Below are 17,529 nucleotides of genomic sequence, written 5' to 3'. Positions count from 1 at the left end.
AAATAGAAACAGTTTTGCAACACAACACCTCCATCAGATTATGGCCACAAGGAGGGGCCAATGTTCTAGTTGACAATCTAGCAGTAATTAAGAAAGTAATTTTTCCACATTGTTCACAAAGAACATACTGGGCTCTGTACATATGAAGTTTTTTTTATGCATTCACTGGTTGGTGAGTTGAAAACACACCAGTTGTGTAGGTGGACCTCTCTGTCCTGAGCAGCAACCAATGCGGTTTGATGGATTTTACTTAAAGCATTGCTGATCTTTGTGCTGCCACTCTGCATCCAATAGGTCTAGGGACAGACTGGCTATATAAGTACCATTGTGAATGGTTCATAACGCTGTATCACTGGGCCCTCTTTTTCCATAAGAATCCTGTGCCCTTTTGGGGGTGCCAGTCTGCCACTGATTCAGCCGATTAGAATAACAGTGGACTTATCAACTGAAAGTGATTTGTACTCACAGTTTAATTTCTAGATCTGGAACTCTGTGTCACCTAGATTGTTCTGTACCAGTCATGGAATCAACAAAATGAATCAACAATTCAATGTAAAATCATATTGATAAACATTAAAAATGTGATTCCCACGGAGAGAGTTTTATAGGATGCCAAGCAGAAGAAGCTTTTGTACAGGGACTGCAGGCCACTCTCACATGCTTCCCAGAGGCTGCCTTATGAATGGTGTGGCAAGTGAGTTTACCTGGCATGATTCACCATGTGGTCAGTGCACAATTTCAGCTATCATTGATGTTTCATGTCTGGCTGGTTCAATTGCTGCACTGGCATAGGCCAAGGAGCAATTTGTCTGCCAACCACTCAGCCTGGGCATATTGCCTACTATGTAAGAAATCTAAAAAGTAGATAGATATATATGTAGATATAATATATTTAACCACAATATAATCACAATGGCCCACAATTTGCTATCAAAATAACGGAGAGGCTAACGGCACTCACCGTTATTTATGCACAAATCACAAAGCAACTTCAGGCGAGGGCAGTTGCGCAGGAAAAAACGAAAATCCAATAGTTGCTGACCGGGATGCGCCTTTCCGCCATTAGGTTCACAAAAATGGCATCTCTCTGTCTGACTCACCATTCAAATACATTGAATGACATGAAATTCCTGTATTTGCATGGTAGATACGAACTAAACTCACCACAGGAAGTTAGGGCTTGTCCAGTTCAGTCTAAGTACCCTTTGTAACAGCGTGATAAGTGTTAATTACTGTCAATCAACCTCTCTGGCACTGAAAATTAACTATTACAAGCATGGAATCTCATTCCTTAATGTTTTAATTTATGTTGGAGATTTAAAAAAATTTAAATAAAATTTTAAATTTTTTTTACTCTTTCTTTCTGTCTTTTTTCTCTCTCTCTTTATCCAGTCTTTCTTTCCCTCTATTTCTCTTTCTGTACCTGATTTGACATTGAATTCACCATTCTAACTTACACTTCCTTGTTCAAACTCTGGGGCTGTTCATTTAACAATCCTTCAATCTGAACGGTTAAGGAGATACACAGTTGCTTGCCGTGTTCACTCAGATCCCGGATGCCCTATAGGGGGCGCCGCACTGTTTCCATCTCACATTTCCAGCAGCTTCCAGTGCAAAATCTCATGGAGATTAAACGGGTAAGGGCAAGTCTAACTTATGGCGGACGCCATTTGTTAACCGGCTACAGCATACTCTGGGCCAATATAACATAGATCTCAGATGGACAGAAGGAAGACCCACTGTCTGTATAGAAGATAATGTAAGGTACTGCTGAGCTCGATCAGCTGACTCTGGAGAACATGATGCTGAACGTTTTCCACACTGTGCTAACACTTTATTTATCTGACCAATCCTTGTCTCCAAAGAATCTGTCATCTAAACAGGGACAACAAAAGAATTCCCCCTTTGTGTGGAATGAGTAGGAGAAAATCTATACATGTTTGCAAATCCACTGCTTCTTCAGTTTAACCTTCAGGACAAGGCTGAAGAATGATCACGGGCTTGGAATAATAGGGTGATTCTGCGCTCCCAACAGAAAGCCGTTCTTCCCATAAATGTGTGATCCCCACTGGCAGTGCAGAATCACAGAGTCACTCCTATCATTCTCATTTATCTTTTAAAAGCCTACAAATTCTTGCTTACAAATTTTACTGAGCTTTTTTTTCAAATAATAAAAGGCAAGGGTTTTCATCCACCCATATTTTGCTACCAACCTACTAATTAAGATAATGGGTATACCTATTTCTATTCCTCTTTATTAATATTATTTTGAGGAAGAAGAGGAATAACAGAGGGTCGTGAGACATGTCAGATTACATGAGATGAGGGCTGCAACCGCCCGTTACCCTCCCAACCTTCGTGTTTAGGCAAAGGTGAACTTACCTGGACTCGGCTGAGAAACAGCGCATGTGTCAGCTGAGATTCACCATGGAGGCTGTGAACAAAGTTGTGCCGCCTACTGCTAGCTGATCTCCAGCCAGACTCCACGGTAGGCAGAGTAATATCAAAGACTATTAGAATCACTTCAACATTGAACTTTTATGCCATGGACTCATCCAAGGCTGCCATTAATCAATCTGCAGAGCACAAATTAATGAGCATTTATCAATAACACAATAAGGTCAAAGTGCCACATTGAGTTAATACCCTACTCTTTCATCCCTATGGCCTGGATTTGAATCCAGACCAGACCAATGGGAAGAAAACCTCTTCTCTGTTGTGGCTGCCAGAGGCTAACATGAATTGAGTTGAGGCACTCTCAACCAAGATCCTAGAGGGCTTGAATCTATAGTATAAACTGCTCATAATTTGTCACTCAGACAACCCCTAAGGATTGCGGGTGTAATATATGGAAATGCCATATAGATGTAGTATAGGCTACTCTTTTGAGGATGGGAGTAGGCACATTGTTGGTAGAGCAGGAGTTTTACTGTGCATTTGGTCCTTATAACTGACCTGATAGTAAATGGAACACATCCTATTCCCCAGCCTCAACATCTCTCACGTTATTGAGTGCAAATATATTTTCCACAACAAGAAACAATAGTACAATACCAAAACAGGAAAACCATGGAAAAAGTGAGTGAAGCTGAGATGGATTTGAAAATGGAAGGTTAATGGAATTGAGCAGTTGTCCCTGAAATAGTAAAAGGGAATTGATTTGGATAACAAGCAGAGGATTTCATCGTATCGCAATGGTTTCCGAATATCTCTGTCAGGTACAATTAATTGTATCTCTGTAAACAATTTGTCCTATATGTAGCAAACTCCTCCATTTAATTTTTTAGTACAGTGGAAAAAATACTGTATTTTCATGCAAACATAGGAGCAAAGGAGTGTACAGGACTGGAAAGGTCCATTGCAGCCCATTGACCAATACCAGGATCTAAAATATTACAGACAACACTGTACCTCTCGATCAAATACTTCTCCACATAATGACCTAACTTTGCAGGAAACTGGTTTTACATAATAACAGTGACTACACCTAAAAGCAAGTTATTTGTTGTGAAGCATTTTGGGCGGTCCTGTGAGATATGATAATGGCACTGCAAAAATGCAAGTTATTTCTTTCTTCAGCACCCTATTCGGTTAAGGAGGGAAGGGGTGGGCTGCATCACAGATAAGCAAAATTCTCTTCTCCTCTGACATCTACATGTGTATTTTCCAGCAGTTGCTGCTGGATCACAGAGGAGTGGGAAACCGAACTAATTTTCCCAGTAAGTTGGGGTCAATTGTCAAATTTCTTCTGCCACCCAGGCTGAGAGCTCCTAGCTCTACACAAACTAGAAATCAAACCCGGACCTTCTGGTGTGTTTGGACTAGTTACACCCTGTCTTTCTCAGCTGAGCCTTTGGGGCAGCTAGTATTTCAATATTGTATTTGTTAACTCAAGTGAAAAGGACATGGTTTCACCAAAATTGAAACTAAAGTTTGTTCTCGAGAACTGAAACTGATCTGTTTTTCTTGGGATGAGGCCAGATCTGCTGTATATAAATACCAGCAGTGCTGCCAGCTTGAAGTTTCCTGTTAGTTTGGTTCTTCATTCTGATCACAAACAGATCTCCAACAAATTGCGGTAAGTTATGCAATTACTTTTGATGAAGGATGTGCAATAATCTCTGAATAATTGTTATTGCATAGTGCTAAACACAAAATTTAAATTTACATTTAACTTTCTCACTTCAATCAGAGTGAAGGGGTGTCTGGTGTTTATGTTGTGTTGCTACAGGTTTTAATACTTCTTTAAATATCTGTGCTTTTTCCCCCTTTCTTTTCTCTGCCAATTTTCCTCCCCTTATCCTCCTCCTCTCCTGAGGCCATTGACCCCTTGCTGGCCCCGGAGGTGTCAGCTGCAGTCCACTACTGCACCTAAATGGACATGCTTCATTTGTTAACCCAGACAGAAATTCAACCACACGGGACTACTCCTGGAGTCACTGGGTAGGGATTTGAAGTGGCAACCCTGCCTGATTTTACCCTCCCTAGCTCAGTGATGCTAAGGCCAATTGTAGCGACCCTACCATCACCTCAACAAAGATAATCTATTTGGGGATTGAACCGGGAATTGAACCATGGACCTTTTGGTCTGCATAGCTCAGCTGCAATGCCCACTGATTCTTTGTTTTAGCTTTTTAATATAATTTTTTGTTTTTTATAAATTATTTCCCATTGACCGTAAGTTCTATCCCCTCCCGATCCCCTCCCCCTTCTCGACCGCCTCCCTCTCTCGCCCAATCACCTTCCCCTCTCTCCCGATCTCCTCCCCCTTCCTGACTGCCTCCCCCTCTCTGCCGATCGTCTTCCCCTCTCTCCTGATCCCCTCCCCCTTCCTGACCGCCTCCCTCTCTCCCAATCACCTTCCCCTCTCTCCCGATCGCCTCCCCCTTCCTGACCGCTGCCCCCTCTTTGCCGATCGTCTCCCCCTCTCTCCTGATCGCCATCCCTCCCCCTCCTAGTACCTATCTGAGGGCCGCCGCCAACACCACAGCAACCCAAAATTGACATCCACTTTACCAGCGAGCTGCCTGTGGATGTGCAGTAGGGATCTGCAGTTCGCCAGTCTAATTTAAACGAGGCACGAAGTCCAATTTTGATCAGGCCTTGGGCCACCTGTTCCGGTGCAGGGATAGCACCCAGTATCTTCCAACAGGCCAGTGCTACGCAATTTCCACCCCATGTCTGTCAACTAGAAAAGGACAGCTAAACCCGGTCAGGCAGAAGCATCAGCGATTTTAATTGTCACATTCTATATATGTCAAATTATTAGTTTAGATCTTTCAATGGTTGAAAGAATATCTATCTGTCTGACTATCTCTCTGCAGTATCTTTTCATACAAATGCAGGAAACATCCAAAGTGTCTCTAACAATCAGTGCGGCTGTGTTTTTTTTGCTGCTGCAACTTTCTCCCCTTATCACTCCATTCCTGAAGCCACTGATGTTCCACGGCCAATAGCAGCTCTTCACCACCCTGTCCAAGTGGCCATTCTTTATTAGTGAGCCTGGACGGAGAATGTCGACAGGCTATTCATCTGTGGGAGGGTGGAAGATAGAATCACAGTCAGGCCCTGTGTTGTCCTCATGCGATGTCCATACACATACACTTTCCAGCAGGGCTCACTGGATAACAATCCATAGCAGGAGCCATAGCTGACTAAGGACAATTTTAGTGCTGCCCGCCCCCACAGCTTTCCCAACTGAGACTGGCAAACTCAGCACAGACCAGACAGTGAACATGGAACCTTCCTGGTCTGTTTGGATTTGCTTGATCCATCTTTGACATGTCTCAAGAAATGTTTATTAAAATTGTGTTAAATAACAAATTCTTCACAATTCTTGGTAGTAATCAGGGCTGAAACTTCAGTGCAATATTGCATTTCATAGGGAGTGGTGCACTGTCAGAGATGTCGTCTTTCAGATGAGACGTTAAACCATCTCGGGTGGACGTAAAAGATCCCATGACACTATTCGAAGAAGAGCAGGGGAGTTCTCCCCAGTGCCCTGGCCAATATTTATTCCTCAACCAACATCACTAAATTATCTGGTCATTATCTCATCGGTATGCTGCCTGGTATGAGGAAATACAAATAGGAAGAGAGACTTGTGAAATTGGGGCTGTTTGCTGCTGGCAACCTATTCAGTTAAAGAGGGAAGGGGTGGGCTGCATCACAGATAAGCATAATTCTGTTCTCACTTGATATTTACATATTTATTTTCTAGCAGTTGTCGCTGGATCACAATGAGGAGTGGGAAATGTGGCTGATTTTCCCAGTGAGTTGGGGTCAATTGTTGGACTTTTTCTGCCACCCAGGCTGAGAGCTCCTAGCTCTACACAAACTAAAAATCAAACACAGGCCCTCTGGCGTGTTTGGACTAGTTACACCCTGTCTTTCTCAGCTGAGCCTTTGTGGCAGCCAGTATTTCAATATTGTATTTGTTAACTCAAGCGAAAAGGAGATGGTTTCAACAAAATTGAAACTAAAGTTAATTCTCAAGAACTGAACCTGATTTGTTTTTCCTGGAATGAGGCCACGAGGTCCACCTTTAAAACCTACCTCTTTGACCATGTCTTCAGTCATCACCCGTAACCTTCGTCCATCAATTTCTACAATTTCTGATCAGTGTCCTCTCCAACCACCACCCCCCCCTCCAACACACACACACACACACCATAACCCCTTGTGATGCACTTTGGGATATTTCACTACATTAAGAGTGCCACATAAGTGTAAGTTGTAAACATTTTCAGAGTTTTGCTTCATTAGCCCATAAATTAACTGGGTGTCATTTTCTGCCCCTGGTTATGAACACAGGATCAGACTTAAGCAAAAATGCTTTTACACACTAAAGGAAAATAACTCTTAAGATAACAAGGATAGGTGTCGAGCTCAGCTAAAGGCAACAAAAACTACCATCAGCAGCAGAAGGTCAATGAAGAAGAAGATAATAGATAATTGTGGTAGCAAAAGTAAAATCTTTCTTCGCCATGTTAAAGATTCCTCAGAGCAGATTCAGGTGAACTCACTCCTAGGACATGGCAGAGGTTTCAAATGGTTACTTTGCATCACTCTTCACTCCTGTAGACTGTGCTCAGTTGCCATTAATGCAATGTGTGGTTAGCACTAATGTTTCAAATGTTAAAGTGGATGCAGATGTAATCCTGGAAAAAATAAGGGATCTTAAATCAGATCCGGCAGCTAGTCCTGATGATATGAGCCATGCTAAATGAGCTCCTTGCTTACATATTTATCAGCTCACTAGAGTTAGGGATTGTTCCCATGGATTGGAGGGAGGCTAATATAGCAATATTCAAAAAGGGCAATAAGTGAGAACCAGGAAACTATAGGCCCATTAGCTTGACTTTATCTATAGACACGTTACTAGAAGGGATCCTTAGAGATACTCTATGTGACCACCTGAACAGAGAAGGGGCTATCAGAGACTCTCAACATGGCTTCTGGAAAAGGTTATGTCTCGCCAACCTGGTTGAATTTTTTGAGGAGGTTACTCGGTTGGTGGCTTAAGGTAGCCTGGTCGATATAATGGCCTGGAAGTTAGATCGTGCCTGAATCAGGGCACGATCCCAGTGCAGCACATGTGGCATGCGCCTAATGAGGCCGGTGACAGGACCACGGCAAATTAATCTACTAACCCCATTAGGATAAGGCCAGCGAGCTGCAGGTGCCAGTCGCAGCTCCAGAGGCAGCTCACTGGTCGTGGTGGGGAGCAAAATCAACCAGCTGGGATGCTGGCCAAGGTCCAAAAATAAGTCCAAGGTGAGGGGTGAGACAATCAGGAGGGGGCAGGGAGGCAAGCGGTGGCCGGCAGTTTTAATGTGGAGTGTTCAGGGTAAACCAATTTCCGGTTTGGGTTCTAAAACAAGTGTCAAACCCCTTATTAGCATATTCAAGGGGCCTACCGGCTGTTTTCGGTGCCCACAAAGAATGCCTCTACAGCGCCTGAATTAATACAGCGATGAATGTGCTGGCTGCTGCTAAGGGAGCATTGAGGGTCATGATTAATGTTTGGGACAGGCTCGAAGGAACAGCTGGTCTTTTCCTGTACATTATTTTCATAAGTATGTAAGCCATTCACATTTGGCAATATCATCTCTCTCATAAAAATGCAGATGTGCAACAGCTTTTGTCAGAGTGCATTATTTCTTAACAAACCTCTTTCTTGAAGTTAACTGATCTCATTAAGCCCATAATTCAGTGTCATTTTGGCAATTGAGGTGAAGTTATATGAGAAAAACCTGTATTATACAGAATGCATGGTAACAGATGAGAAAACTTTCGGCAAAGAAAACAAAAAAGCAGATAAAACCTTTTATTTAAAAAAAAATCTCTTTACATTAAAATGTTCGTTGGAGGTTTTCCTCATGGCTCTGTGGTTAAATGCCACATAAATTATGAAGGTCCCAAAATTGATCTGTGCCAAATTAGCAGATCGTAGCCCAGACAGCTGTGGGGCACTACTGTTGGCCTCAGTATCCATGGGCTGGGAGAGAAAATACAGCCAGAGTTCCTGCTCTTGATCACTGTATAGTGGCTCTTGTTGAAAAGTGTGCGGAGTAGAAATTAGTATGCAAACGGGCGCAAGATCGATTTCCATTGATCCTCGGGCCTCTCAGTTTGGGCATACGCTGGTCGTGCAGCATCGGGTCTGGGTCCGTAAACAGGCCCAGACCAAAATCTACCCCTGTGTATCTGGACCCCGGGGAGGAAAAGATCAAGCTCAGCTGTCTTGGCACTCATCGTTCAATAGCCTTCCAACATCAAATATTTTGACTCACACATGAAGAATGTACTATGGAACTGTAATTCAACTTGGGAGGAGGGAGAAACTTAGATTGGATAAATATAATGTGGTTTACTGTGTTTTGCAGCTAGAAATTTGCTGTCTGAAATTGGAGCTATCCAATATTTGCTGTGATAATCTTCCACCCAATTTCAGTTATGTTTCGTGGGACACTCGGTTTCTTCATTATCTACCTGCTATTTTCAAGCACATTAGCAACCACAGGTGAGTGGATGTATTGCCATTAAATGATACATGAATATAGTATAATTAACGAATAGTAGCATTTACTTATCTATCCACTAATATTATAAAAAGTTTACGATTCCACACACTGTCTGCCTATCACACTTCAGGCATTATAATTCCAGCGTCACACCACAGAAGTCACATTTCTGATATGCAAAGTCTGTGTCACACTTGTACCTGATGTTGGGTGATTTACCTTGCAGTCACTGTTATCTCCTGAAGTTCATTTTTGATTGCCCTTAGGGTTGGAGAGCAATTACCCATAATTCTGTTTTCTCTGAATTGGCCTAGGGTTTTTTTTTAATCTGTTTATTTTTTTTTGCCTCTCCCAGGAGATGACATGCCTGCCAGAAGGTAGGGAGCATTGCCGGGGGGGTGGTGTCATGCTGCCTAGTTGCAACACAGTGGAATGGAACAGAGTTTGATGGACCATCTGGTCTTTTTCTATTCATCTTTTTCGTATGTTCATGCGTTTCCTAACTATGGGAGTAATGGGTAATTTCTTGATCTCACAATCCCAGCGAATAGTGCTCTCACAAGAAGCATGTGTCAGCATTTATCTTCTATGCAAGCAAATTGTCCTAATCACATTTGCCTGCCCAGTTCCCATATTCCTTTAACCCTTTTTCCTTCATTCGCCAATCCAATCTAATTTTGAGTGTTGATGTAGCTTCTGCCTCAGCTGTGCAACTAAGTTTCTCTTGCTCTCTGTTCTTAATCTCATAAGAACATAAGAAATACGAGCAGGAAAAGGCCATATAGTCCCTTGAGCCTACTCCGCCATTCAATAAGATCATGGCTGATCTTCGACCTCAACTCCACTTTCCTGTCCTATCCCCATATCCCTTAATTCCCTTACAGTCCAAAAATCTATCGATCTCAGTCTTGAATATACTCAACGATCCCCTACATTTAGATAGAAGATAATGATAATCTTGTATCAGTGGCCCCTTTTTCTTGATAGCACTGGGTTAGGAAAGGATTAGGCTCAGCTATGATGGCTCAAGAATCAAATGTCCTGCTGACACTCACTGACTGAGCTCATATACAAAGAAAAACCAGTTGGGTAGTATATGGAACCAGAGGGTAAATTTTGCAAACACCAGGAATGCATATCATGAAATGGCGCAGCCATGATTTTCCATAGGAGCAAGAATTTACCCTCATATTCAACCATGAGTCAGCATCTTCAGAAGAAGAGGGGTATGAAAGAAAAATGGAGGAGTAAGGGAAAAGATAGCCATTTATAAAAATAATAATTTTCCTCTTTTACAGATGAGGATGACTCCTGTGGATTAATGGAAGCACTCCCGTACATTGCTGTTGGTGGAGGTATGGACATCAGTTAATATTTTCAATTCACAGTAGCTTTCCATTGAATATAAAATTCATCCAACAAAGGGGATGGATAGAATAATGGACAGACATTGCAGCTACAGTGTATTATGAACGAATGAGAAGAAATCATGCTCTGCAGCTTCAGAATTTAACCCTTTGTATGAAATTCTAATGGACATATTTGTAATAACTGTGAAAATGGAACAATTGTGGTTGGTGCATGTTATAATTTTTTTCTAAGGGAGAAGTATGTATCTTTCTGTGTGTGCACACACCCTCTTACTCCATAGGTCACCCTATCTCAGTGTACACACCTGCTGTGCCCAAGTGGATGAGCAGCCTGTTTCCAGGCAGTAGCCTATCATGTTCTTGGATGCCCATCAAGAGGCTCATGTGAATGATTTGGTATAGGCTTCCCACTCAATTTTTGCTCTATTGCCTGTGGGGAAATGTCTGGCTTCACTTGACTCTCTGTACACAGCAAGGCTGAGATCAGGAGCTCAGTGGAGTGGAGGATTGAACTTGCTTCCCTTCCTAATCCTGGCCAATGTAAGTGAAAAACTGGTTGGATCCATGCTTGGTCATTTTCAGCCTTGACTAGCACATGCAATGGGGCACTAGTAGGTACCATGGAAGTCCACACAGTAATAAGGTCACACCAGAAAGTGGATAGTATGTGGACCTCGTTAACACATGGAGTGGTTGAGGCGAATAACATAGATGCCCTTAAGGGGAAGCTAGATGATTCCTCCACAGTTTGGAGTGCTCAGGCCAATTATAGTGACCCAACAACTGCCCCATGTAACTCAGGACAAGATACAGAATTGAACCGGAGCCCTCGGTTAATATTTTATCCCTCTAGTTGGCGCAGGCATTAAGAGGCTTGTGCCTGGGTTTGTGGAGCAGACAGACCGGCTATCAATGAGGCAGTCAATGGGTACAAGCAAATAGCAGGCCAACTCCCTCCTCATCACAGGTATCGCTGACCCACTGTGCTGCCTGAGAAGTGGGATAAGATTGTTGGTGGGCAGAAATGTACAGCTACAATCTGCTCAATTCATCCCTATTGTAGATTCATCTCTTGGCAAGACAGCAAGACTATTCATTTCAAATTATGATGTTTTTAAAAGGTACATTTCTAGCTAATCTAGCTAGTTATAATTTTAGCTAATCCATCACTAACAATTAGTGATTGAAAATATTGTCTTATGTTTATATAAAATAATTTAAAGGGATTCTGTGATAACTATGTGTAAAACTTAGATATAGTTGAAGAATGGTTAAACACAATTTTATTGACTGCTGTGTCACCTTTCCATTGGACATAGGAGCAGCTATTTTAGGTGGCCCTGCAGTTCTTGGAGTTCTTGGGTTTACTGGGAAGGGGATAGCAGCAAAATCCATTGGTGCTTTAATTATGAAAATCACTGCAACACTAAATGGTGGAGGGGTGGCTGCAGGAGGCTTGGTGTCATTTCTTCAAAGTCTTGGTAAGTTATACGGTTGACTTGTTGCACCTATTTAATATTAGACATTATTTGTGTTAATCCAGCAATTCTCAATTGTGCTACACTGTACACACCTGTTACTGTGATTTCACGTCTCAGCATTACATTATATTACATTTGAAACATTTGTTGCTGGAATATTGGGAGAACTCCCATGGAAATTACTGTCATCTATATTTTGTAATGTATTCTAAATGGTTATACCAGCTGTATCTATTTCAATTAGATTTATCTCAGAACTCAAAAACAACTAGGAAAACAAAATGATTCATATATAAACTATGATACGTTTTGGACTATTGTCCAAGTTTGGAGGGAGGTTCTGAATAAAAGTCCTGATATAACTATGTTTCTTTAAACAGAATTTTTTGATAACATTCATATTTTCCACCCATTGACTATGAATGAATGGGCCATAAAGTAGAGATATTTGGTAAAGAATGAAAAATGCAAATTGGTTTTATCTTCTTAAGTTTTATACATTTCTTGACTTACTACTACTACTACTACTACTACTACTACTACTACTACAACAACAACAACAACAACAACATGCATTTATATATTGCCTTTAATGTAATAAAACATCCCAAGGCACTCCACAGGAGCGTTATCAAACAAAATTTCACTACATAAAAATCAAACACCCAAAACAAATGGAGAATAAGCAGATCATTTTCTGAGTTCATGCTACTGGCAGGGAGCCTTGCTCCTGGCTGCTCATATTGGGAAATCACGATTTTCCGCCCATTCATTTTAATTAGCATGAACTCAGAACTCAGCCCTTAAAGCATCACTCTCCGAATATTACCTGCAAAGATTGATTTATTTATATAAGTGCAGTATGTGAGGGGAGAAAATGTATTTATGCATTTGCAACTAGTCAATCTCTTGTGGCATTGCACACCAGGCGTCAAGAACCAAGTGTGATCTTCAGGTGAAGTTGGGTTAAAAGGCAGTGGGTAATTGGACCAGGGCACATAGACATACTTACATCAATTTTCTAAAGTCTGTTCTTATTTTTATCTTTCCATTATAAATTCCTACATTTACATCCATAATGGGAACTTCCTACACAAACTTGTCACATTATAAATACACCCTCCCACAAGTGATGGCACTGTAGCCTGGCGGGAAGGTGCGATTACAGCATGACAAGTTTACATAACTGGTTTCTGTTTTAAATGTGGACATAGGGATTTATAATAGAAAAAGTTGACAGGAAGTGCACACAGATGCAATTAAAGAGCAATTGCATTATACGTGCTGGATTTTAATATTTCTGCCTATATATAACCTGTAGCTTTCAAACAGTTTGTTAACTCATTGTTTAGAGGGAGAGAAAGTAGGAGAATAATTGTGTGCATACAGTCTCCTGCTGCTAATGGCTATTCAATTTTGCACTACATTTTTAATGTATTATAAGAAGAATACTATTTATTTATTTGCCAGGAACCAATCTAAAATTACTTACTTTACTGGCTGAAAATGGGTTTTACAAACTTCTTTCTAAATTCTTTCAATGGAGATGTGCACCCCCTCCCACTTCCACAAACCAGCACACCTCCCGCTTGCAACAGCGTAACCTTTGATATACCATGAATGACACTAGGGAGATCTGCTAGTATTTTAATAAAAAAGTGCAATGGGGCACATTTATGCATTTTCAAATACTCACTGTATTATTTCCTGGTGGCCAACTGTTGATTACCATTCCTTAAAAGATTGAAATAAGTAGATCACAACCTAAAAGATCACTTTCAGAATGGGCATCATCAACAATACGGAGTATACTAGCTGTCAACATATCCGATATCCGCCATGACAACGACAGCCAGGAAACAAACCAGCAAGATGAAACTGACTCCACAAACTTCATAGTACATATATTGTATATGAAAAAAACAAAATAAGGCTGCATCTTACAGTAATGTCATCTGAACCCCTGAATTAAAGTAATCAATCTGAAGTATTCATAAGAACATAAGAAACATTAGCAGGAGCAGGCCATACGGCCCCTCGAGCCTGCTCCGCCATTCAATCAGATCATGGCTGATCTCCAACCTCAACTCTACCTTCCTGCCCGATCCCCATATCCCTTGATTCCCCTAGAGTCCAAAAATCTATCTATCTCAGCTTTGAATATACTCAACGACTCAGCATCCACAGCCCTCTGGGGTAGAGAATTCCAAAGATTCACAACCCTCTGAGTGAAGAAATTCCTCATCATCTCAGTCTTAAATGGCCAACCCCTTATCCTGTGACTATGCCCTCTAGTTCTAGACTCTCCAGCCAGGGGAAACAACCTCTCAGCATCTACCCTGTCAAGCCAATTTAATGAGATCACTTCTCATTCTTCTAAACTCCAGAGAGTATAGGCCCATTCTACTCAACCTCTCCTCATAGGACAACCCTCTCATCCCAGGAATTAATCTAGTGAACCTCCATTGCACTGCCTGTAAGGCAAGTATATCCTTATAAGGAAAACAAAACTGTACGCAGTACTATGGGTGAGGTCTCACCAAAGCCCTGTACAATTGTAGTAAGACTTCCTTACTCTTGTACTCCAACCCCCATACAATAAAGGCCAACATGCCATTTGCTTTCCTAATTGCCTGCTGTACCTGCATGCTAACTTTTTGTGTTTCTTTTGCCAGGATACCCATTTCTCCCTGGACACCAACATTTAATAGTTTCTCACCATTTAAAAAAATTCTGTTTTTATGTTCTTCCTACCAATGTGAAAAATCTCACACTTCCACACATTATACGCCATCTGCCATATATTCATATTTCAACTAAACCTCTCATTATAATGAGTCTCTTATGTTAACAACAGGTACACATAATTACTTTATACAACTGCACACAAAAAATGTCAGAGCACAATAACCATCTTGGATGAAGGGACCAAATGTACGGTTGCTAAATTTGCTGATGACACAAAGGTAGGTAGGAAAGTAAGTTGTGAAGAGGACATAAGGAGTCTGCAAAGGGATATAGATAGGTTAAGTGAGTGGGCAAAAAATTGGCAGATGGAGTAAAATGTGGGAAAATGTGAACTTGTCCACTTTGGCAGGAGAAATAGAAAAGCAGTATATTATTTAAATGGAGAGAGATTGCAGAACTCTGAGGTACAAAGGGATCTGAGTGTCCTAGTACATGAATCACAAAAAGTTAGTATGCAGGTACAACAAGTGATTAGGAAGGCAAATGGAATGTTGTCATTTATTGCAAGGGGAATGGAATATAAAAGTAGAGATGTTTTGCTACAGTTGTACAGGGCATTGGTGAGACCACAGCTAGAATACTGCGTGCAGTTTTGGTCTCCTTATTTAAGAAAGGACATAATTGCTTTAGAGGCGGATCAGAGAAGGTTTACTTGACTGATTCCGGGATGTGGGGGTTATCTTATGAGGAAAGGTTGGACAAGTTGGGCCTGTATACATTGGAGTTTAGAAGAATGAGAGGTGATCTTATTGAAACATATAAGGACTAGAAGGGGTAGATGCTGAGAGGATGTTTCCCCTTGTGGGAGAGACTAGAACTAGGGACCACAGTTTAAAAATAAAGTTTAAAGACGGAGATGAGAAGAAATATTTTCTCTCAGAGGGTCGTGAGTCTGTAGAACTCCCTTCCCCAGAGAGCGGTGGAGGCAGGGTCATTGAATATTGTTAAGGCTGAGTTAGATAGATTCATGATTAACAAGGGAGACAAAGGTTATAGTAGGTAGACGGGAAAGTAGGGTTGAGGTCACAATCAGATCAGCCATGATCTTATCAAATGACAGAGCAGGCTCGAGGGGCCGAATGACCTACCCCAGCTCTTAATTTGTATGTTCGTATGTATGTATCCCTTTATTTATTGTTCCTAATTATTACTTTAATTCTTTAAGGAAAGTCCTAGCAACAACCAAATAATTGTTTTTTCTCACAACAGGTGCAAAAGCTGGGATTTCTACCTTGGGCTTGGCTGGAGCTAAGGGTGGATATTACTTTCATAACTTCTTCGTCTGTGGAAAAAATAAAAAGTCAACTAAAAAGAATTAACATTACTGAGCAATGAAAGTGGCATTACATTATGTGTGCATGATTTTAATATTTCGACCAATGAATAGATCGTAGATTTCAAACAGTTTGTTAACTCTTTTTGTAGCTAAAAAAAAGTAGGAACATAACTGAGTGCATATGGTCTGCTCCTGATCAATGGCTCTCCAATTTTATACTACAATTTATTCGCTTATCAAGGGATTACAATGAATTGTTAGCAATCATTTTCTGTTGCATAATGATTTGCTTTTTGTCAACTGTATTGTAGGATTACATTGCAAGTGAACTGTTTTAGTCTATTGCTGCTTTTACCTGGTGAGCAGTAACATAATTAATGTAACATGTGCCGATGTACAGGGTAGACTGTAAACTTCAGTCCAAGCTCAAAAATAAATCACTGAATGATTAAGTTTACGCAGGTTCAATCAAGTGGAGGAGACTGCACTTTCAGTCACTTACAATCCATAAAATCAACATTCTGCATTTCAAAGATGGAACACCATACAGAAAAATATAATGACCATGTGAATTCAGGTTTTGATTTACAATATAATGCTATCATGACCTCTGTTATGAATCTACTGTAAAAATACTATTACCTGGTCCTTTTTCTTGTAGATCAAAAAGCTCAAATCTTGCTAAGGTGACTGAGAACAGTTATTTAGCTAATCACCAAAGTGTACTTGGTATAAGGCTAAAATTTTGCAAACGTGTTATATTTTATTTCTGGTGCCGATATGTTATGACAGTCCTGAAAGAACTAATGCCAGTTACTGTACCTGTGGTGAATAAAGATGTTCAGGAAGAAAAGGTGGATTATGGAAAATATTCCACGATATTCCAACTGCACAAGTTTTCAGCAATAAAGTTGTTTTCTTTTCTCTTAATGCTATGAAAGTGTTGCAGATTTTTTTCATTTGGCATTTGTTTGGTGAAAGAAAAGCAGTATCAATGAATAGTTGATGGGATCAGGCATTCCCTGTTACTCTGCCACATTGCCAAGTACCAAGCAACCCAACCCACACAGTGCTGTTATTATAAGTCACTAGATCCCAAGTATATCTTCTGACATCCTGGTCTTAGATGCTGTTCTTCAATTTGTGGGTTCACTTACATGGTTTAAGAGGAGATATGGGCCCAATTTTCATTCCTGGTTTTGGGTAGGAACAGGCTGGTAGCACAATGAAAATGGGGGTATGCAATTTACTGCTCTGTTCCTGCTGCCATTCCATCTGCCGCCATTTTGATCTCTGCCTAGACATTGGTGGCCAGAGCTCCTGTCTAAGACAGGCGGAAGCCTCATAAATGTACGGAAATTGGGGGCCTATGAAGTCAATAGGACCCCAATGCCATTTTCATTCACTTTAGTGTGGTGAATGCTCAGTGCTGGACCAGGGTGTAATGGGGCATTTCTGGTGCTATTTAAAGGGGCTCTCACCGGCAACTACTCAGATCATTGGTATTTTCTGGAGAGTTGAAGGAGCTTCTCTGAGGTTTTTTTTTGCTGAAAATATGCTTTTTTTGGATTTCTTTGCATTCCAACCATTCGCCGACGTTTCGGCAACCGATTCGGAGAAACCCTGAG

The 17,529-nt window shown here is 41.1% G+C and overlaps 1 protein-coding gene across 1 annotated transcript; it reads left to right on the top strand.

Moving 5' to 3' along the window:
* Nucleotides 1-3,664: 3,664 nt before the first annotated feature.
* On the top strand, nt 3,665-16,831 carry LOC137342535 (interferon alpha-inducible protein 27-like protein 2A). The gene is made up of 5 exons (XM_068006474.1): nt 3,665-4,078; nt 8,889-9,025; nt 10,325-10,381; nt 11,716-11,877; nt 15,835-16,831. Exons 2-5 carry the CDS (start codon nt 8,959-8,961, stop codon nt 15,942-15,944), a joined length of 396 nt encoding a protein of 131 aa, XP_067862575.1. The 5' UTR covers nt 3,665-4,078; nt 8,889-8,958; the 3' UTR covers nt 15,945-16,831.
* The last annotated feature ends 698 nt before the right edge of the window (nt 16,832-17,529 follow it).

This window comes from Heptranchias perlo, chromosome 26 (assembly GCF_035084215.1).
Source record: "Heptranchias perlo isolate sHepPer1 chromosome 26, sHepPer1.hap1, whole genome shotgun sequence".
Lineage (NCBI taxonomy): Eukaryota > Metazoa > Chordata > Chondrichthyes > Hexanchiformes > Hexanchidae > Heptranchias > Heptranchias perlo.
The sequence above is the reverse complement of the archived record's forward strand: the minus strand, read 5'-3'. Positions and strand labels throughout refer to the sequence as shown.